This window comes from Artemia sp. Qi Xiang Cuo, chromosome 13, assembly GCF_049724085.1.
Source record: "Artemia sp. Qi Xiang Cuo chromosome 13, ASM4972408v1, whole genome shotgun sequence".
Lineage (NCBI taxonomy): Eukaryota > Metazoa > Arthropoda > Branchiopoda > Anostraca > Artemiidae > Artemia > Artemia sp. Qi Xiang Cuo.
The window spans coordinates 70407776-70431709 of record NC_142806.1 but is presented as its reverse complement, the minus strand read 5'-3'; the positions used below and the strand labels follow the sequence as shown (position 1 = coordinate 70431709).

General features: G+C 32.3%; 1 protein-coding gene across 1 annotated transcript in view; it reads right to left on the bottom strand.

Annotated features, from left to right (window-relative positions):
- Positions 1 to 23934, bottom strand: part of LOC148945602 (uncharacterized) — a 61084-nt gene that overhangs the window by 13727 nt on the left and 23423 nt on the right. Inside the window, exons 8-10 of the mRNA XM_089099096.1 lie at positions 21196 to 21604; positions 6033 to 6081; positions 5254 to 5365 (exon numbers count right to left, since the gene is read on the bottom strand). Of these exons, the coding sequence (XP_088955222.1) occupies positions 5254 to 5365; positions 6033 to 6081; positions 21196 to 21604 (570 nt within the window). The remainder of the gene's footprint in view (positions 1 to 5253; positions 5366 to 6032; positions 6082 to 21195; positions 21605 to 23934) is intronic.

Here is a 23934-nt window from a genome sequence, read left to right as displayed (position 1 = left end):
AGACTGTGGGGGGAGTCTCCTGCTCAAACATATTTTACAGAACTTTCAACTACGTTAAACAAAATGGCTATATCAAAATTTCGATTGGATGTGTTTGGAGAAATGGTGGGCGTGGAAGGGGTGTTAGTTGTCTTCCAATTACTTTTAACTATTAAAAAGGGAACTAGCCATTTAAATTTCCGATCGAATGAACCCTCTTTGAAGTGTCTACGACAACGCTTTCTAAAAAAAAACCTTATATGCCCCCAGGGCATAACTTACAACCTTTGCCCTGAGGGCTGTGGGGGTTGTTATTCTCAAAGACCTAATTTCCTAAATTTTCAACTACGTTGAACAAAATGGCTATCTCAAAATTTATATTGGATGTGTTTGTATGTTATTCTTGTCGGAATAAAACATACTGGGTTCATGCAGTGAGAAAAGTTACATTCTGAAAATTGAAGGATGTGTCGGTTAATTCCTTGCTGACTTGATGGGAGAAATCCCATTAAGTGCATATTGAAGTCCCGAAGGATTAAAAATGACATTCGAAGATTTGATATCACACTCAACATATTTTCAAATTTGTCAATAAAGTCTGCCATGCTAAATGAGGGAGGGCGATAAATTACAGCAATTAAAAATTTTTCATTATTTGGTAAGAAAATTCAACAATACAGCTTTCAAAAATCATCTTCGTATTCAGATATAGAAATTCTTCTTTCATCCGTGCTGGAATATAATTTTTAACTAGTCGTGCTAAAACACCTTGGCAAGGTGGTTTAGCCATACTAGTTATACTAGCAACACCTTGCTTTTTTCGAGTTCTGCTTACGTGACAAAATTGGAAATCATTAATATGAATTTTATTTGCCGAATTTTCATCTAAAAATATTTCACAAACTCCAAGAATATCCGTACCCGATTCAAATAGAAAAAAAAATTGTACCTTGCCTGCTCCTTCATCCACGACAGTTCCAGAAAGATATTCCCCTCACATTTGGGTTCCTTTGAACTCTTTCATGAGAAAACAAATATTTATTTGGGAGGCGGGACTAAAAAGAGTTCAAAATTTCATTATTATCATGGGCTAGGGGCGTTTGGAATACATTACCAAAAAGGGCTGAATTTCTTTCAAATTCTTCCAGCCTAGATTCAGAGATTGTATGAACTTGACTAACCATTATCGTGCATCGACCTTACGCCAAGGAGTACCCCCCTGCCCCCATGTCTCTCCCACAAAAAACTAAAAGCACTAAAACTCACACTACGAGCCCCTCATTCAGCTACGTGCTCCTGTAATGTTAAATCACGCAATATCGGGAAAAAAAAGAAAAAGAAAAAAAAATCCATATATTACGAATAAAATATTTACTTATCAGCTAAGTGATGTTAATTGACCAGACAAAGAAAAAGTTAATTTGGTTTTACTCGGAACCAATTCATCTTTTTCTTCTCTCCAACTTCGTCGATTTAGCATAGGATTGGTGGGGCTACTGGAGGAATCCAAGCCTGAAATCCCTTCTATTTAAGTTCACTTTTCTTTTTCAGGAGGGATGAGCGAATTTCTCTATCGGACTTACTCACATCGTCGGATAAATACACCTTAGAGAAAATATCGAACAATTATCCATGCAGGCTTTTCCCCTAAATGCTCGATTGCGAAGTAGTTTGTTTGCTTGCAAAATCGTAAACTTATCCTTAAAGTTGTGGAGTTGGATTTTAGTGAACTTTTCATTTAACTCAATGACTAGGAACTCACATTGAATATGTAATTTCCGCAATAGTTCACCAATTTTTTTCCACGCCCTCTTCTTTCGTCGAACACTTTAGGTTCCAGGCTATGATGTTACTTCGTCGGTCAGCATTTTCTAATATCAGTACTTTATTTCTTAAGGGTCCAAGGCTGGGGTTATTATAGGACTGGTTGTCTAATAGCTGGAGGTTCTGAACCTCCTTCTGTAGCTTAGTGATTGCGTCATCATGAACTTTTTTGGAATTTTCCAAATTTTTGGTCCTTGATGATAGATTAATTATCTCATCTCTGATTTTTGACATTTCACTTCTCAGTCCTTGTATTTCTGCTTGAATGCTTGTCACAGTTGATAATATTTGTTCAATATTGGCTGCGAGGCTTTGAATTGATTCATGTATCGGCGCACTATCAGTGGAGTCACGAGTGGATTCTAGATCCATATGTCTTTTCTTAGTTTTCCCAATTTAAATTGTTAGAACAAATTAGCAAACACCACCGAGGAGACAATCACATTAATAGCAATTCATTTATTGCGTCACAACAGGTTTATAATTCAATTATATTTAAGTCGTTATATCCATTGCCAATTAGTTGTTAATCCATTATCAATATATCAATTATATTCATTTAAGTTGTAAGACCAAATGTGTTTTTGGCTGAGAGCATTCAATGAACTGAGATTCATTACAACTAACAACTCTAAAGTAATTAGATCCATAAACAAACAAAAAGTAAAAGCTTATTGTTTTAACAAACATTTTAAGACTTATGTATAGATATTTATGCAATATGTCTAAGAATTTTGTTCCAGTGAATTAATACACACGAAATTACACATAAAATCAGCAATAATAGCTCCTAGGTAATAATTTAGAATTCCATAAATAAATGTAAGGGGTTGATAAACAAAAAAACACTAGCGAGGTGCAGATGAATTAAAATACTTTTCGAACCATACAAAAATACAAAGTGAATAAAAATTATACCTCTTTATTTCCTATTTTTTAGCATATTTAAATGAAAACAAAGTGTGGCCTAGAGAATTTTATAAAAAAAGATAGGAATTGGCATTATTGGTCGGGGTTTCAGTTGGCGGAGAGGTTGATATTTAAGCGCCAAAGATTTTTTAGTAAAGGGGACGTATATATTTGGAAGGGCTGTATTTTTACCCTTAGCAAGGTTCAGACCAAACAAAACCTTTTCTTTACCAAGTCCAAAGATACTAGTGAATTCTTAAAAGACTTTTTTAAGTTTATTTTTTCTTTTAGGCATAAGGGTATAAGTAATATTTCAGGAGCCGTATCACTGAACGTTGGATTATATTATGTAGAAGCTAAGTGTAATTTGCTGTTCCATGATAAATATTACTACTACTAACAACTCACTGTAGTACCAAGCCACCCTAAGCCAACACTTTTACACACGCTCCTCCTCCATCCCAATCTATTTAAAGCTTCTATTTTTACATCTTAACATTACATAATTTGATTTTTTCATCATAAAAATGCCAGTAATAACGGATAAAACGATCAACATCTTAAAATTAATTTAACCTTAAACAATAGTCATAAGTATTAATGCAAAAGATGGTAATTACTTAGAAAAGAAAATTGTTTATCTAATATTTTGGCTGAAATAATTATTTTCTGAGACAGTCAATTTCATTAAAAGATTTGTCCCCAAAATGAGGATCAAGTTAGTGTCTTCAACGGCAGAATTAAAAGATACCAATATATATTAGCCACTAAGGTACTGTAAAAGAGTGTGTTAGTATGTTTACACAGAGGGTATTCAGCCCTTAAATAAAGAAGGAAAAGTAACGCATACAAAAATTCAAATTTCAAATAAAAAATATTTATCAAAAAGATTTGAACATTGAATCTCCAGTGCCCTAGATATGTGTCGATTAACCAAAATGATTTTTGAAATTAAATTATCTTGCCGACAGTATCCTTCTACCTAAAATAATTTTATTAATATTTACATTTCCCTCTTTTTTTGAGTGTTCAAGCTAAAATACTTCAAATTTTCTTAATATTTTAGGAGGTTAAGCCTCAATTTCCTCTTGTCCTGCATTTTAACTGCTTGACAGCTGTTTTTAACTTTGATATCGTAGAGATCCCTCATTGTATTTAGACCACAGACCCTAAGAGTTTTGTCATTAGGTGAATCAGCTAAAATGCAAATTAAGACAACAGATTTTTAGGCTAAAAGCATTTAATAAATTCTGTTTACACTTTTTGTGCTCTCCAGTTTTCCAGTCAATTACTAAGCGAACTTATAAGGCTGAAATAGTTGTATTGTTTTTTTTTTTTGTTTCATGTTTTAAAATAAGATTTACAATAAAATAAGATTACAGTCCTATATTTGCCGAAAACTCCCCATACTAAACACAGTACTCAAACTCAATCAGCTTATAGATTGAAATTACAATCTTTCTAACGAGGTGAGGTAAAAGACAAGTGCATTTCAGGACCAGGTTCATGGGATATTTCTTTAATTAGTATTAGGAATAGGCTTGTTTTCCCTGCGTGAAAGTCTGCTCGTTAACAAGATGTTTATTTTTATATAATATTAAATTGTTTTCTTTCACTTTAAATTATCAATTTTGCTAAAATATTTTTGCATAACTTTACATAACCCTGCATGAAGGTCTTTCATTATGAATTTTGCTGAATTTTTTTTTTCATAATATATAAGAAAAACTTTAAAGTACAAAAGACATCTAAACAAAAGTTTTTTTTTCATCCCCACCCCCTGCCCCATTTTAGGTCTATTCATACCTGAAAACACGATTTTCCAAGATTTTTCTTTTGATTGACCCCTGTCATATACGTTATAATTTCTGTTCGTTTTCAAGTTTTAATGTTGCTCCTTACTTTCAGTTGGAAAAACTCGTTTTTTTTTAATTTAATTGTAAGTTGAAGGGTGATTCGATTACTCTCTCCTTTCTTACAAAACCAGTTCTGATATTTTGATGGTTTCATTCAAAATGATTTTCAGAAAGTACATTGCCGTGATTTGAAAGCTCCAAGATACGGTCAAGAGTGGGGCGAAGGTGTAAGTACGAATTATTTTGTATAAGACATAATATAAATTGTGTTCCGAACACATTTTGTTTATAAATAGCCGACTTGTTTTTTAATCAGTTAAATTTCGAGAAGTTTGGTAACACATTTTAGAATGAAAATCATGCCCTACAAACTGTTTGTTTAACTTTTCTCACTAGAGAAACTAGCCTACAAGACGAATGAAACATCAGAAAATAATTAATTTTTTATTATGTTAAAGTTGATGATAATTTTAAAAATCAAAAGCCTTTCGTTAAATAATTCGAGTCAACTCTGATGCTAAGAAGTAGACAGAGCAATATCAACGAATCGAAACTTGAAAAAAAAATTGAATAGCATTAGGCCAGGTCGAAAAACTTTATTTATTTTATTGTTAATTTAATGTTTTTGCCTTTTTTTTGTCTTTTTCAAGAAATCCAAAACCATAACAAAAAAAAAGATACTTACCCTTGGGAGGCACCACCATAGCTACTAGTTAAAGGTAAGCTTCCTACAGAAGAATATGCATTTGAGCTTGATGCTCCATGATGATGATGATGTCCATGACCATGGCCATCAGCTGAAAGAATAATCGCGATTAGATGGAAATGCTGCAAAATGAATTATCAACACTTAGACTTTAAACTATATCGGTGAATTGTTTATTCTTCAGTCTCTTAAAGAAACTTTTGCTTTTAAGAAAGAACAATTTTGAAAGCGGAGTGAGCCCAGAGACGAACTGCATGGTATATAGGGCGGGTATTCTCGCTTATCTCTGTGTGCCTGCTGAAAAATAGCGATCGTAATTATAGGATTTCCTGAGAATAGTTTTTTCTAATTATGTTTAATATATATATAAATATATAATATATATATATATATATATATATATATATATATATATATATATATATATATATATATATATTTATATATATATATATATATATATATATATATATATATATATATATATATATATATATATATATATATATATATATATATCCTGGGTACGGCCTTGTCTTATATTACTAGGTATAAATAAAATTAGCTGTTTTTCGATATGCAAAACTGATAAATTAAATTTTTGATCACTATAAACTGAAGATTAAAAAACAATATTAAAAAGTACCAGAAAAAACAACAACATAAGTATTGATTGTAAGTAAAGAATAGTAAATATAAGCAACATAGGCGTAATCGAATAAAAAACAAAATACAAAAGGAGGAAAAAAACGACTTACGTTTAGGTGCAGCAAGAGCTGACGCGACAAAAAGGCTTAAACCCAAAGTCTGAAATAAGAAGAAGCAATTAGGACGATATAACGATTCTAACATAGAACGATTAATGAAGAAAAATAAAAAATTTTACTTGCTCTTAAATGAAAAATCATTGATTTATAAGCCCATAATAAGTCGAAACAATCCTTCTGACAAGTTTTACCGGATGAATGACGTCAGAATGCAACCATAATGGCAAAAATGCACCAAAAGTGCAATTGAAAAATAATTACTATGAAAAATGCACTGATATGAAGAATTAAATGAACAACTACCTTAAAAAGGACCCAAGTTGAGTAAATATTCCCCCTGCCCCCATCAGAGAAATATGTTTTTATACGGATATACAAATTAAATATTCTACATGGAATCAACTATAAAACTGTTCATCTTTTTTTTAAGCTTGATAATGATTTAGTCTAAGAGTTAGAAAATTAGTCGAATTGAGTCCTACTGTCGGAAGTTTTATGTGATCATTTTTTTGTGTACATAAAAAAAGAACCCAACAAGACTTAAGCAAAACCTTAAGCAAAATCATTTAGATAAGCCGACAAAGCATCTTGTAAAAGAATATTCAATCAATTTTATTCTTTGATTCACATTAAATGAGGAATTACTACATTGGCCAGATATTAAATATATATATATATATATATATATATATATATATATATATATATATATATATATATATATATATATATATATATATATATATATATATATATATATATATATATATATATATATATATATATATATATATATATATATATATATATATATATATATATATATATATATATATATATATATATATATATATATATATATATATATATCAGACTAGGCTGGATTAAAACACACATGGCGAATAGAAACACACAGGGGGAAAGCAACATTTTGGGTAAAGCATACATTCGAAAAACACAAAAATTAAACACTTTGGGAAAACAGTCGTATCCTCTACATAGGGCCCAGTTAATATAATGATCCTGTAAAGTAGGCTATGAGACGTGAATACGGACTGAGAGTCTCTTTGATTAAATATTCTACATGGAATCAACTATAAAACTGTTCATCTTTTTTTTTAAGCTTGATAATGATTTAGTCTAAGAGTTAGAAAATTAGTCGAATTGAGTCCTACTGTCGGAAGTTTTATGTGATCATTTTTTTGTGTACATAAAAAAAGAACCCAACAAGACTTAAGCAAAACCTTAAGCAAAATCATTTATATAAGCTAACAAAGCATCTTGTAAAAGAATATTCAATCAGTTTCACTCTTTGATTCACATTAAATGAGGAATTACTACATTCGCCAGATATATATATATATATATATATATATATATATATATATATATATATATATATATATATATATATATATATATATATATATATATATATATATATATATATATATATATATATATATATATATATATATATATATATATATATATATATATATATATATATATATATATATATATATATATATATATATATATATATAATATATATATATATATATATATATATATATATATATATATATATATATATATATATCAGACTAGGCTGGATTAAAACACACATGGCGAATAGAAACACACAGGGGGAAAGCAACATTTTGGGTAAAGCATACATTCGAAAAACACAAAAATTAAACACTTTGGGAAAACAGTCGTATCCTCTACATAGGGCCCAGTTAATATAATGATCCTGTAAAGTAGGCTATGAGACGTGAATACGGACTGAGAGTCTCTTTGATTGCACACACACACAAAAATACCATCAGGGGCGATTCTATAGCATTTCTATGGGGAGGGGGGCAGGAGAAGTCTATATCTAGATAGTTAAGGGGGATGGGATATATAGTAATTTTTCACTCCACATCATTCGGGGGGCAATCGACGACTGTGCTTCCCATTAGAAAGCAGGGTAACTTTATTAATTTACGGAAATTTAAAACTTTAAACCAATACGTTGTCAACCCACTTTCACTGTAATATAAACAGAATCGGTATCCTTAGTAGTGGAGGAGCGTCTCCCTGATTTTGAACCTGCGTGGGGTGGCCCATATTTATGTCACAATTCTTGTATGGAATGGTGCAAACGTCATTAGATATAATTGATCAAAATAGATAAGTTTGCTGTCTTATTAGGATAACAATTTGAAGTTCCACCTACCGAAAAACACCAAAAATAGGAAAATTAAATGGGAAATATAAGAAGTAACAAGATGTCTCAAGTTTAAACCCATCCGTTATCAACCCTTTTAAAATGATGCAGCTTCATATTCTGAAAGAGTAGCTTTAACAATGGAAAAGGCCTCCTCCTCTATGAGTGACTGTTTTGAATGACCCCCTAGTGAAACAGGCTATAAGACACAGAGACTGCATAAGGGTCAAAACAGGCAAAAGCACAGACCCTTAGTTTTGAACACTTCACTGCCATAAAAAGCAAAATGAAACAAGCATAAGATCCAGTGTTTCTCTGAGGCATATAAAATACTAGTATACTCAGGAATTGTATCCCTGGTAAAAAATAAGTAAGAAATATCATAATATCCGTACCGCTCTCATTCTCATGTTCACCATTATACACTTCTGTAGAAACTGTGATGAAGTTGATTTTTGACGTTGTATTATATACCTTTAAAAGTTAGATTCATATGTGAATTAAAAGTGGTCATTACGCTACATCTGCTGCAATGTATACAGAATTTTCGCCAACCCTGAAAACGAGAATCTACTCTACCAGATTGTTTACTATAGATGTTCATTGAAAATTTCTCTTCTCCTGTCCTACAAACTAGATAGGAGCAAATCACCTGGAAGTCAGCGCTTTATGCGGTCACTCACTTATGATAATAACTGGCTTAATACTTGTACTGATAACACGTTTAGCAAATTTCCCTCTCCCCCTAGCCGAAGCATAAAATATTTAATCCACATTATCAATTTTTATCTTAGCAGAGTTACTTTTGAGAGCTGAACTGGCTTAGCAAAGATCTAAAGAGAAAAAAATATTCAACCTTATTACCCTTTATTAATTACGAATGCAGAAATCGGTCTAATATGAGGAAGCTACAGCCGTCCAGAGACTTTAATATCTTCCTGGACTTTTTTGGGAGTGGGGAGGTACGAAAAGCTTTTTTGCCCAAGTGTTGTAAGTTTTTTTCTGATTGTATTATCACTTTGCGCTGTTTGCACATTTTAATATATTTTAGGGGGGAGTCTTCTCTCTTGCTTTACCCTATTTGACCCTTTGCCAGACAGATTCTCCCATTACCTTATTTTTTGAATATTTGCTTGAAGTGCATCAGATGGACTAGGATCGCATAAAAAAAAGTTTATTCTTGGTTTAATATAACCTCATTATTGTTCATTCGGAAGTTTCTTATTAGATGTATGAATATTTAAAAAGTTTACCCATTTTAAGCGGGCCATGCACTTTTTACCTGTTTACTATTTACCATGCACTTACCATGAATTTACCATGTATTTACCATTACTGTTTACCATTTAATGCAATTTACTAATTTTAAAGGAGATAAAGTAAGTACCTCTGGAACTTTTGGATATTCACAAGGAAATTATTATGGACATATTTTTAAAATGTTGCTTCTTCTCAAGTTGTGGTTTAGTTCATATGATCTATTTTATTTCCTCTTAAAAAAAAAAAGAGACACCAACACTGTTTTGATTATGTTTTGATGTCGAGTAAGAAGAGTTCTATGTACTATCTTTAGACCATATTAATTGAAAAACAAAAGCTTTTTCAAATGAAAGTAAGGAGCAACATTAAAACTTAAAACAAGCATAAATTATTACGTATATGAGGGATTATTCCCTCCTCAACACCTCGCTCTTTACTAAAAGTTTGACTTTTATTTCCAATTATTTAAGAATGACTCCTGAATCATAAAGGCCGTTTATTAAAATAATAAGCTCTTTTTAAAGTTCTGGAAAAAACGTAAAGAGCGAAGTATTGAGAAGGGGGTGACCCCTCTCATGTACGTAATAGTTTCTATTTGTTTTAAGTTTTAATGTTGCTCCTTACTTTCAGTTGCAAAACTTATTTGTTTAGATTAATTTTGATTTTTTTATTAATGCCAGGAAATCCAGCTCCCCCTCCATGGAAAATTCACTTCCCTCACGAAAAAATCCTCCTAGAAAGTTACTCCTGTAAACCCCACCCCCCCCCAATCCCTCCCCCACCATCACCAAAAAATCACCGCTGAGAAATGTCTGTATACTTCTCAATAACCAATACTATATGTAAACAATTGGCAAAGTTCAAAGTTTGCAGCATTTCCCCAGGGGACTGTGGGGTGGGGGGGGGGGGTGTCATGTCATCCTCAAACACAGTTATTATATTTTTCCACTACGCTGAAAAAAATGACTATATCAAGATTTTTAATGGTCATCAAAAGTCGGTGCTCTCTAGAGGGAAAAGAAATGGAGGTATGTACTTCAAAATATATTCCCAGGACATAATTTAGTCAGTAGGCTACATCCACCCCTAAAAGTTTAATTTTCCTAACTTAACTACTTTCCAATATAGCTGAAAGTCGCTTGTCTAACATTTTACTGCAATTTCTTATGCCTGAGAATTAAGGAAGGAGCAGAGATCACCTTCCGAAAGCAGAATTTAGACTCTGAATACGTTCCTAAAAGTGTTATTCTCATAACTCATCTACTTTCCAAGATAGCAAAAAACTCCTCAGTTATAATTTTACCTGAAAAAAAGGACGAACTTTAAATGCTGTCATACAACGCTAATGACACGTTTTTAAGTCAATTGTATGCAATGGTGGAATCGAAATCTATAATCAGTCAATAATATACCCTACAACAGCTTAACCAACATTACCCTTTAAATAAGCTTTTGACCAACTGGGTAAAATAACCACAAACTTGAACTGATTTGATTGTAGATCACCTCTCGTTTTTCAGTTCAAGGACCTGTTGCAACGTTCTCAATTTTTCAAAATGCATACCTAAATGACCCCCCCCCCTCGTAAATACCTCGCTTTTTACGCTAAATTTAGAGTTTTGTCCCGATTCTTTAAGAATAACTCCTGAATCATGAAGTAGTAAGGCTGTATGCAATACTAACGATACATAATACAAACCGACCAGAACCTGATATATTTCAACCAAAATGGTGTACTATACAGAGCTTACAGCCGGAAGTTTTTTCAACTGAAAGTAAGGAGCAACATTAAAACTTAACATAAAAAGAAATTATAACGTATATGAGGGGACCACCCCATTCCCTCATAAATACCTCGCTCATTACGCTAAAGTTCAAATTTTGTCCCGATTCTTTAAGAATAACTCCTGAATCATGAAGTAGTAAGGCTGTATGCAATACGAACAATGCATCATATAAACTGACCAGAACCTGATATATTTCGACCAAAATGGTGTACTATACAGAACTTACAGCCTGAAGCACTAAATCATGCTATTGTTCATGCAAGAATTATGCAAATGAGATACATTTTGTTACCCTGTATTTATGTGGACCAATGACCCAAATTCTTGTGTTCGCCCAGTATAATATAGCATTCAAACGGTCTGAAGAGTCTTAACTCAGGACATGATTATCCAGATAAAACCAAATGATAATACGATAAATATTTTTTTTATTTGGATTGAATAAAACCGGTGAAGGGTTGAAATTTTAATCGCTTACCAACTAAAGTTAAGTCTGCGGGAATGCTGACTCGCACGCCACATTATATAAATATCGGAATAAGATTAGAACATATTCATCCTTCACAAGTCGATTGATTCGATTGACCTAACTTCACTTCTTGACTATGGTCGCTTTAATACACAAGTACCAAGTGAGGAGTGAAGCCAATATAGAATATTGTTTAGTATGGAAGTATGAATAAAGTTGAATCTAATAAAGCCGTAGGCACCAAGAAAAGAATTTTAATATAGAAATTAAGTACAGTCCTTTTAAATCAAGTAGTGAGGTGGTTATGGATTTGACGACGCCCATAGTGGGTATACTATTGGAGCTATTGCAAATTCTTCTTACAAAAAGTCGTGTACATTTTAGGCAATGATACGGCAACCATTTGTCATCCATGCCCCAACCTTCAAGGTCCCCAATACCCTCCCCCAATGTTTTGGCCCCTCCCCCATTTTCCTACAGTTTAATTTTTTTGAAATTAAAAATTCATAAATTCAAAAATTCATATTTAATATTTTCGAAATACGAAACAATAATGATATATATATATATATATATATATATATATATATATATATATATATATATATATATATATATATATATATATATATATATATATATATATATATATATATATATATATATATATATATATATATATATATATATATATATATATATATATATATATATATATATATATATATATATATATATATATATATATATGTTAATCGTGATTTTCACTATAAGAAAAATAATGTTTGTAGTAACACTTTTCTTTTTTTACTTTGAATATTTTCGGATTTTTTATGAGTATATTTTTCCATGGGAAATTATTTTTCATGAGGATATTTTTAATGTATCGATAAACAGAGGTCTACTGCTAAGCTTTTTAGAGTATATTTTTCAGAAGAATCATTTTTCCAAGGTATTTCTTTTCATGGACTTATTTTTCCATGGGTAAATTCTTTTTCATGAAGGTATTTTTAATGTATCGATAAAAAGAAGTCTACTTCTATGTTGGTTTGGGCATATTTTTCAAATGAATCATTTTTCCAAGGTATATGTTTCCATGGGTAATTATTTTTCATGAGGATATTTCTTTTGGATAAACAGATGTTTCATTCCAAAGTCGTTTTGGGTATATTTTACAAATGAATCATTTTTCCAAGTTATTTTTTCATGGATATTTTATTTCCATGGGTAATTATTTTATTTCCTTATACCCGTATTTTTCCATGGATAATTATTTTTCATGAGGATATTTTTAATATATCGATAAACAGAGATCTACTTCCAAGCTGTTTTGGGTATATTTTTCAAATAAATCATTCTTCCAAGGTATATTTTTTTTTCTATGAGTATATTTTTTTCAAATGAATCTTTTCTTCCAAGGTATATTTTTTTTTCATGGATATATTTTTCCATGGGTAAGTATTTTTCATGAGGATATTTTAATATATCGATAAACAGAGGTTTACTTCCAAGTTGTTTTGGGTATATTTTTCAAATGAGTCATTTTTCCACGGTATATTTTTTTCATGGATATAATTTCCCATGGTTAATTTTATTTTTCATGAGGATATTTTCAATATATCGATGGACAGAGCTCTACTTCCAAGTTGTATTTGGTATATTTTTCAAATAATTATTTATCCCAGATATATTATTTTCATGGATATATTTTTCCATGGGTGCTTATTTTTTCATTAGGATATTTTAATGTATAAATAACAGGACTGCTTTAAAGTTCTCTTGGATTTATTTTTCAAAAAAAAACCTTTTTCCAATGTATATTTTTTTCATCGATATATTTTCCCATGGGTAATTCTTTTTCATGACAATATTTTTATTATATCGAAAAAAGAGGATTTCTTCCGAGTTGTTTTGGTTATAATGTCAAATTAATCATTCTTCCAAGGTATATTTTTTTCTATGAGTATATTTTTTTCAAATGAATCATTTTTTTAAAGGTATATTTTTTTAATGGATATGCTTTTCCATGGGTAAGTATTTTTCATGAGGATATTTTTAATATATTGATAAACAGAGGTTTACTTCCAAGTTGTTTTGGGCATATTTTTCAAATGAATCATTTTTACAGGGTATATTTTTTTTTCATGGATATATTTTCCACGGTTAATTATTTTTCCTGTTGATATTTTTAATATAATGATAAAAAGAGGTCTGCTTCCAAGCTGTTTTGCGTATATTCTTCAAATGAACCATTTTTCCAAGGTACATTTTTTCATGGATATATTTTTCCATGGGTAATTATTTTTCATGAGTATATTTTTAATATATCGACAGACAGAGCTCTACTTCCAAGTTGTACTAGGTATATTTCTCAAATAATGTATTACAGGTAAAGTCCGTCTTCCTAATTTAGTAACTGAGATAAATGAGCAATTGAACAAGGTCTAGACCTTACTCATCCATCCAATCATCTAGGACAAAACAGTATATCCAACCAGATAATCCGAAAATCAAGTCCAAAATAGAGCAAAATCAGCACTAATAAGTATAAGTCATTGTCCCAAAACCAAGCCATAGCACCTTAAGTCTACAAAATTTTAATATTCCCCAAGTAATCACCACATATCAGGGCTCCTTAGATAAAAACTCATTGCCTATATAGGTTTCGGCGATTAAATTTCATTACCCAGGCTAAATGAGCGCGCCATGCCATAAAATATGGCATAACCCTATGTAGTGACACCTGTGGAATAACTGAGAATAAAAAAAATACCTAAAACTATAAAAATATACTCAACAAATTTTCCAAGCTTCCTTAACCTACATTCACCTAGCAGTAAATCAAAGTAAACTCATCCCAACTCTGAAAGAATATCCTTCAGCCAATATAACTCCCCTTATTTGCATAACACTAACTGTCAACCAAAAACTTTTCACTTTCGCTCAACTTTCTACGAATTAGTTTCCAAACATCCTACATTATTCTTTACCTGCATGTGTCGAAACAAACCCTAAACTCCAAAATTATAAAGGGATGAGAAAAAATATTCATCCAACAGGCTACCTCAAAATATCATTCAAAATATCTTGATATCTTTTATTATACTTATTTAAAAGTTGATTATATTGAAAACAATGCTTTTTAAATTGCCAAGCAAGTTTGTTGGTGGAAAAAACCTCTTACGATTAGCTTATTGCTAAGTATTTGACATCTACTTTTAAAATCGATGTAATTAGTACAAATTCTCGCATATCTAAATAGTTGGGAAAAATACGATGAATATGTTATATTTGAATGTATACTACTTTTAGGAAATGGGAAATTAAATATTTCAAAATTAAAATCATCTGTTTTATTATATATTTTAAAAACTGTATTATTAGATGTAACATTAATATCTAAATCTAGAAAATGGTCCTAATTGCCATTCCCATTACTGGATTCCAACTTTAAATCTGGTGGATATATCTTATTTGAAATATCTAAAAAATCTGCACAATTTATCACCAGAAAGTCATCTAAATATCTTTTATTATTTGAAAGCAAATATTTTATGTTACTTGGATTCTTTCTATCCATAATAAAATCATATTCTAAATAGCAAATCATTTTTCCAAGATATATTTTTTTCATGGATATATTTTTCCATGGGTGCTTATTTTTCATGAGGATGTTTTTAATATATAGATAACAGAGGACGGCTTCAAAGTTGTTTTGGATAAATTTTTCAAATGAACCATTTTTCCAATGTATATTTTTTTCATCGATATATTTTTCCATGGGTAATTCTTTTTCATGAGGAAATTTTATTATATTGAAAAAAGAGGAATTCTTCCAAGTTGTTTTTGGTATATTTTTCAAATTAATAATTTTTCCAAGATATATTGTTTTTTTCATAAATGTATTTTTCCATGGGTAATTTTTTTTCGTGAAGATATTTTTAATATATTGATAAACAGATATCTACTTCCAAGTTGTTTTGGATATATTTTTCAAATGGATAATTTTTCCAAGGTATACTTATTTTTCATTGCTTATCGATACATTAAAAACATCCTCATGAAAAATAATCACCCATGAGAAAATATATCCATGAATAAAATTCACATTGGAAAAAATGATTAATTTGAAAAATATACCCGAAACAACTTGGAAGTAAATCTCTGCTTATTGATATTTTAAAAATATACTCATGAAAATAATTATCCATGGAAAAATATATCCATGAAAAGACAATATATCTTGGGAAAATAATTCATTTGAAGTATATTCACTTGAAGTATGTTTATCGATATATTGAAAATATCCTGTTGGGGTTCCACTCCTGTTTCTTTTCTTTTCAGATAAATGACCCATTTTCTTTTCTGTACTTATATTTGCCTATAAGATAATTTTTAATCCTAAGTTGAATTCTGGTTACTAAGTTAGATTCTTTCGCAATAATTAAGCTTTGAACTAAATTCTATTTTGGACTTCCTGGTCTTAGCCATTGAAAGATAAAGTTATGAAAAAGTAGAATGGATTTTGAATGGGGTTTGAGAGGATTGGCTAGGCCAAGTGAAGGTCCACCCCTATGAAAAGTTGCTGTACAGAACGAATTTTTCAGTTAGTCTACATTTAGACCCCTTTTGGGGAAGCCTATTCTTTTTTGTTATATGTGACCTTTGGAAGATTACAAGTAAGATATTTTCTACAACTGTATACTAATTTTCAAGGAACCCAGACCGGGAAGGAACAGAGTTACGAGATAACGTCATTATTATATTGACAGGGGATTTCGTTACCTCCAAGGAGATAGTTATAAATATTAGTGGTAACCCAGAGTGGGTCCCCTTAGCCGTAATGTGGCCATTTCATCGCTCGATCACGTTATCATACCCTGGGGGCAGGGTATACTGTAAATTGGGTACTAACAAACCCTGTATTTACAAAACCGTTGTGGTAAGCACGGGGATCCCATTATAACATTTGGCGCCGCCGGTGGCTTTTCCCTCCAGTAAGTGGTGTAGCATCATTTGTGCACCATTAATTGGTGACACCCGTACCTTACCACACCAATACTAATGGCTTCGTGGCTTACCACTCTCATATATCCTCATCAAAAATAATAACCCATGGGAAAATACATCCATTAAAAAAATATACCTTGGAAAAAATGATACGTTTGAAAAAAAAATATAGCCATGAAAAAAAAATATACCTTGGAAGAATGATTCATTTGAAAAATATACCTAAAACATCTTTGAAGTAGACCTCTGTGTATTGATATAATAAAAATTTCCGCATGAAAAATAAATACCCGCTGAAAAATGTATTCATGAAAAAATATACCTTGGAAAAATGATTCATTTGAAAAATTTACCCAAAACAACTTGGAAGTAGACCTCTGTTTATCGATATATTACTATTATCATCATAAAAAGTAATTATACATGGAAAAATATATCCATGAAAAAAACAATATATCTCGGAAAAATGGTTCATTTGAAAAATATACCCAAAACAACTTTGAAGTAGACCTCTGTTTATCGATACATTAAAAATATCCTCATGATAAATAATTAGCCATGGAAAAATATATCCATGAAAAAAATATACCTTGAGATAAATGATTCATTTGAAAAAATACTCAAAACAATTTGGAAGTAGACTTCTGTTTATCGATATATTAAAAATATCGTCATGAAAAATAATTACCCATGGAAATCATATCCATGAAAAAAATATACCTTGGAAAAATGATTAATTTGAAAATATACCCAAAACAACTTGGAAGTAGACATCTGTTTATCGATATATTAAAAATATCCTCATGAAAAATAATTAGCCATTGAAAAATATATCCATGAAAAAAATTTACCTTGGGAAAAATGATTCATTTGAAAAATATACCCAAAAAACTTGGAAGTCGCCCTCTGTTTACCGATATATTAAAAATATCCTCATGAAAAATACTCATCCATGAATAAATATATCCATGGAAAAAATATACATTGGAAAAAATGATTAATTTGAAAATATAACCAAAACAACTTGAAAGTAGACCTCTGTTTATCGATATATTAAAAATATGCTCATGAAAAATAATTACCCATGGAAATATATATCCATGAAAAAACAATATTTCTAGGGAAAATAATTCATTTGAAGAATATACCTAAAACAGCTTAAAGTAGACCTCTGTTTATCGATATACTAAAAATATCCTCATGAAAAATAATTACCCATGGAAAAATAGGTCCATGAAAAAAAATACCTTGGAAAAACGGCTCATTTGGAAAATATGCCCAAACAGCTTGGAAATAGACCTCTGTTTATCGATATATTAAGAATATCCTCATGAAAAATGATTACCGATGCAAAAATATATCCATGAAAAAAAATTTCCTTGGAAAAATGATTCATTTGAAAAATATGCCAAAAACAACTTGGAAGTAGACATCAGCTTATCGATTAATCTAATGGCAATTACACAAAACAAAAGTAAATTTGGTATATTGAAATTTCAGTGTTTCTATACAATTTTGGGTAAATATTTGAATTTTAGGGGGAGTATGGGGGTAAAGTTTATTATTGCATCTTCAGAAACAATATAAATAAGTATTTATGAATATTTTCTAATCTAAAGGAAAGTTTGAACCTTGAAGCTTTTAATAGTAATAATATTAATAATTTATTTTTAACCCACTATACAGAAAATGAAGTGGAGTAACACAAGAAAAGAGGAAAAAAAAAATAAACAAAAAAAAAAAAAAAAAAAAAAAAAAAAACCAAAGATACATTTAACAACAACACAATAAATAAACATTACACTCAATGCGCTGTGGCTACCCGGATAAGTGGGTGGTTAACACCCAAAGTAGCATAAATGTTCTCTTGAAGATGGATACTTTGTCTGACAAAACAATTTACAATATCCAGAGCACCAAAAATTCACATCATCTTTCTATTACTGTATCTGCGAGGTAGATACAATAAAAACTTTCAATATCTAAAATACATAATTCTAATATCGCTAATATCCCCTGGCCGAAACAGGATGTGAAGGCCAGCTGGGAACAAAACTGCATGGTCACAAAAACTCGAGTACAATTCAGCCAATTCTTTTCTGTTATATCTTCCCCTGTTGGGGACAATTTTGGCGTACCCCAGTTTCAGCTTATCTTTAATATCACTCAATGCCCGGAAACGACATAACGTAAGCAATTTGCAAATATTGATCCCAAGCCATCGGAAAGATACAACACTTTTTACAGAAAATAAGCCGCAATCAAGCGGCATTGCTGAAGATTTTGAATTAAACACTAAATATTCACATTTATCAGTGTTGAGGCTTAATCCAATTTCCCCATAAAGCCGAGATACAAGTAGCACAGACTTCATTAATGCAAACTTTGACCTGCTAACAAGCAGAAGATCATCCGCATGTGCAATATAGGAGACGTTTGACAACCCTGAAGAGTAAGAAATCGGTATCACATTAAGAAAACTCAATAAACAAGCTTTAAAAATTTGAGATGAAAGCACACTACCCTGACGGACCCCAGAACTAACTGGGATTTTGCCAAAGGCCCGGGAACCCTGCCTCAACTGAATAAATGAATTCTGGTACCAAAACCGAAGTACAAACCAAAACAAAATAATTGAACTATTCACACCCAAACGTGCCAGAGAAAACCATGCCTGAGAGTGACAAACAGTATCGAAAGCTTTAGATAGGTCTAACGCACAAAAGTGAACTTCCGTTTTGAAGCGATGTCCTTTTTGTAACACCTTTGCAAGTATACGATGGGCATGCTGGCATCCTATACGCGATTTAAAACCGAACTGATTTGGGTCATAATCCACCTTATCTTGAATAAATGGGAGCGGTACATATTCAAATAGTTTGCTTAAATTACACGCTACAGTGATAGGGCGGTAGGATCCACAATTAAGCGGATCCTTCCCTCGCTTCAGAACAGAGGTAACAGTACCACACAGGAAAGAATCAGGCACTAGTGAGCTACTAGTAAGTAAGGGCACGGAAATTCCTTACCCTTATATCGGACGCTTCGCAAGCAAGATTTGAATTCAGATTTTTTTTTTTTTTAATATTAAATACATGACCCGAGGTGGGGCGGCCACACGCATTCCATATCCGAAGCCACATTTTTGCCCGATTTTTCAAAATTTTTAACTGAGGGTCCTCTTTCCATAAAGAACTTCTAGTTTTCGAACGAATACGTGAAACAGGGACAGCAATGGCCTCGGCTTGTTTTAGGCAGGCAACAACATGAGAATAGTAAGAATTAAGTTGTGATCGAATATTAGGCGAGAGGACACTGGTACGAAGTAAATGGTAAGTAACTGTCACAGATGAGAGCAGTGTTGCCAAAGTACAGATATATAATGTCAGTTAGCTTTATTCCATTCACGCTTATCATACCATTTCGTGCCCAGAGCAGAAGATTCACACTGATTCAGGCCAGAAGAATGCGAAACAGAGACGGTAAAAAAGAGGGGGAGGTGATCATAATCTCTTTCTTCATCATGAACCTCGACACTCGAGCATATCACACCAGCCGAGCAAACACAGTGGTCTATTATAAGACACACATCCACTATTATGAAAATACGAAAAATCTGCACTCTTGGCTTATATCTGATATCCATCTGGCAAAGACTGAAGCACAAGATCAGACCGAGTTGACTCTCTATTTATGTTACAATTCAGGTCTCCCACTATGATCCACTTAAAGCAATGACTTTCAATATTCTGAAGGAAATTCTTCAGAGAAGACACAATTTTTGTAAATTTATTAATTGACAAAACTGTTTTTTTATCATGAGGTAGGTAAGTATTGATAATCACTAGATCTGCAATTCGAAGGGCAATAAAATTATCGCAAGAGTGTATGCACTGGGGAGAGAAGCACGAAGGTCTATTACTCACAATACCTGCAAGCCCTCCGGAAGGTCTGCCCTCGTCCGTCTGGCACTGGTTGCATAAACTTGATGTTCATCACTTCTGTTTAGTGATCTAACACTTACGGCTGGCAAAAGATGTTCCTGTAGTAAAACGCTGTCAAAATCGATAATTTTCTGATTTATTGAATAGTCTTTGTCTTTGGTGCCATTTATGTTCAGAGAAAACACAGAAAACGTTACTGTTCCAGTCATTTCTTATTCGAGGCACGCTTAGCTATGGCACTGCGGATTACGCGGCACTTTAGACTGAATGCAACATGGCCTTCACCACATAGCGCACACTTCGGTTCAGCCAAACATGGTGCATATTTTGTCGATAAATGCATACCACTGCAGCGGTAACAGCGGGGAGGGCTGGTTCAATTGGCCTTCATATGATCAGGTAATTGACACTTATAACAGCAACGGGGAGGACGGAGGCACTCAAATACTCGGAAAATTTCATATTCTACCTTAAGTCCGAGACGAAGTGCATTTGTAAGTCCAACAGCATCGTAGAAGAATATCTTAACAGTCAAGGACTGCCCGATGCACTTAGCGTCTACAACTCCTTCACGCCCCACGAAAAAAATGACGTCATAAGCTAGCGGTATGCCCTTAACTATTCCAACGGGTATCCGCTCTTGAAGTTTTGCATCGCATTTCAGAAAATTAGGTACCGCATCACAAAATTTCTTTGCAGCAACTGGATCAATATGCACTAAAAGTTTATTGTCTGACGACTTTATAGAAGGAATGGCTTGATGTCCAGTAATTTGGTTAATGGAATCGCGACGTTTCAAAGGATTGTTAAGCTCGGGAGAAATTTCAGAGATTACTACAGTAGTAGTGGATTGATTTCCATTTGGCTTAAACGAGGCACTGAGCAAGGAAGTAAAATTCAGATCATATGATGTCACTTTTTCGTTTATCTGTTTAAGAGCTCAGTCGAGGGAGCTAACCTTGCCGACCAGCCTGGAGTAAGGTATTGTAGGGATAACGGACACTTCATTAGGTGAGACAATGACAAAAATAAGCAGCAGGGAATTATCAGTCACAATTCCGCGACAAGTCCAGAATATATTTCAAATTTCTCTGAGAAGCTAGGTCACCCTGTCGCTTTGGAACAGATTTATTTAGATCTGCTATTCCCCAAAACTCTGCTTTGGCGTCTTTAATGACTTTATCATCAAAAAATTACAGTGCATGATTAATAATCGTCACGTCATCAACTCCTTCGCGAAAATTTAATTGGAGAAAATTCAGAATAGGCAAATATGCATATTCCACTAACATCTTGCTCACGTTACAGCAATAACATTATATATGAACTACACAGAAAGAATGCTGACGAGATACAGCTAACAAAACCTGTGGGAAGTGCGGGTACCCAAATCACCTTTACCCAGCAGTTTAAGAATTAATATCCGGCCGGTACCGATACGGCTTTTGTGTTTGTTCCCGCTCTCTTCTGCACAGACTGTCACTAATCAGCGAAAAAATAATGAAAACTTGGCTATTAAACTATATTATTAGCCAAATAATCCTTTTCTTTCTTTCCTTCCTTTTCTTTCCCTTCTTTCCGTCCTTTTTTTCCCTTAAAATTTGAACTTTGTTGCTACCGTATTAATAATCCAAACAAGCAATTAGTCCATATCAATAAGTTTACCTTAGATTATAATCCGTAGCAGAAATAATCCTCAAGGTCACTGAATATATTATAGCTCAAGGCACTGAATTAATACAATTTCACAGCTGGTTTTAAAGTTTAAGCAAAATTTAAGATTTTGCTTAAATTTTAATTGCGGGCTGCCATAGTTTGATTTTTCTTCTGCAGAGGGTGAATAAGGATCACCTTTGCAGAAAAAATTATTGAGGAAGTATGGTTTTGAAATTTTGTATTAAGGATAATTTGGTTTTATAAATGGGAGAATATGAATGGATAAGGTAAAAGGATAATTTCCTTGTTATAGTGGGAGGTCTCCAAGTTTGGTTGATTTTATTATAGTGGATTTGTCTCTTTGTCTTTCATACGTGGATTTTGAGGTTCTGGCAATGGTGGGGTCTGATCATATACCAATTAGGGGCAGTAAAGAAATAAAATTAGAAGAAAAAAGGTACAGACAAAAAGAAAAAGGAAGTAGGATAATGGATAAGAGTAGGGCAAAACAATAGGAAAGAAGAAGAGTTTATATAAATGAAGAATCCGTTTTGTGTGTCTCCTAAGGTAGAAAAATCATTTCAGGAGAAAATAGTAGCTGAAAAAGAGTAAGAATGTTTGGAGAGAAGGCTGAATTAGCGGAAGATGGGGAAGTTGAAGATTCTTTAGACCTACTGAGTCATGTAGTATATTCAATAGGGGAAAGGATTGCAATTGGGAGAGAGAGATCTGAGTAGAGTTGCTTCTTATAGTGAGTATTGAGCTAGGAGAATATACCTAATAGATTAATTATCATAGGCAGCGCATTATTTATTTATTATTATTATTATTATTTTTTAGACCAGGGGACTTCGTATAGAAGGAGTTGTCGTAAGAACTTCGAAAAGGGCTCATTCGATTGGGAACTGAAGGGGCTAGTGCCCTTTCAATAGTTGAAAGTGATTGGAAGGCAACCAACTCCTTCCGATGCCCATCATTTTCCCAAACACACCTAGTCGAATTTTGAGATAGCCATTTTTTCAGCGTTGTTGAAAGGTCCAGAAATTATGTTATTGAGGATGACACTCTACCCCCCTCCCATAACCCTCAGGATTGTAAATTATACCCTGGGGCAGATAAGCCTAAAGTTTTTTTTATAGAAAGAATGGTCGTATAAGCTTCGAAGATGGCCTATTGAATCGGTAATCAAAAGTTCTAGTGCCGTTTTTAAGAGTCAAAGTCATTGGAGGGCAGATATCCCCAATTGTCGTATTCTCCCGAAATACATCTAATATAAACTTTGAGAAGGCCATTTATTGTCGTAGAAACTTAGAAAAAGGATCGTTCGATTAGAAATTGCGAGGGCTAGTGCTCTTTTTTTTTTACTCAAAACTCATTGAAGAGCAACAAGCCCTTCCCCAGAGCCCATCATTTCCTAAAACATATCCAATCAATATTTTGAGATAGCCATTTCGTTCTGCGTAGTCGATAGGTCTTCAAATTATGTCTTTAAGGATAAAAACCCGCTCCCCCTCAATAGCCCTTAGGGCAAGGTTTGTAAGTTATGCACTGA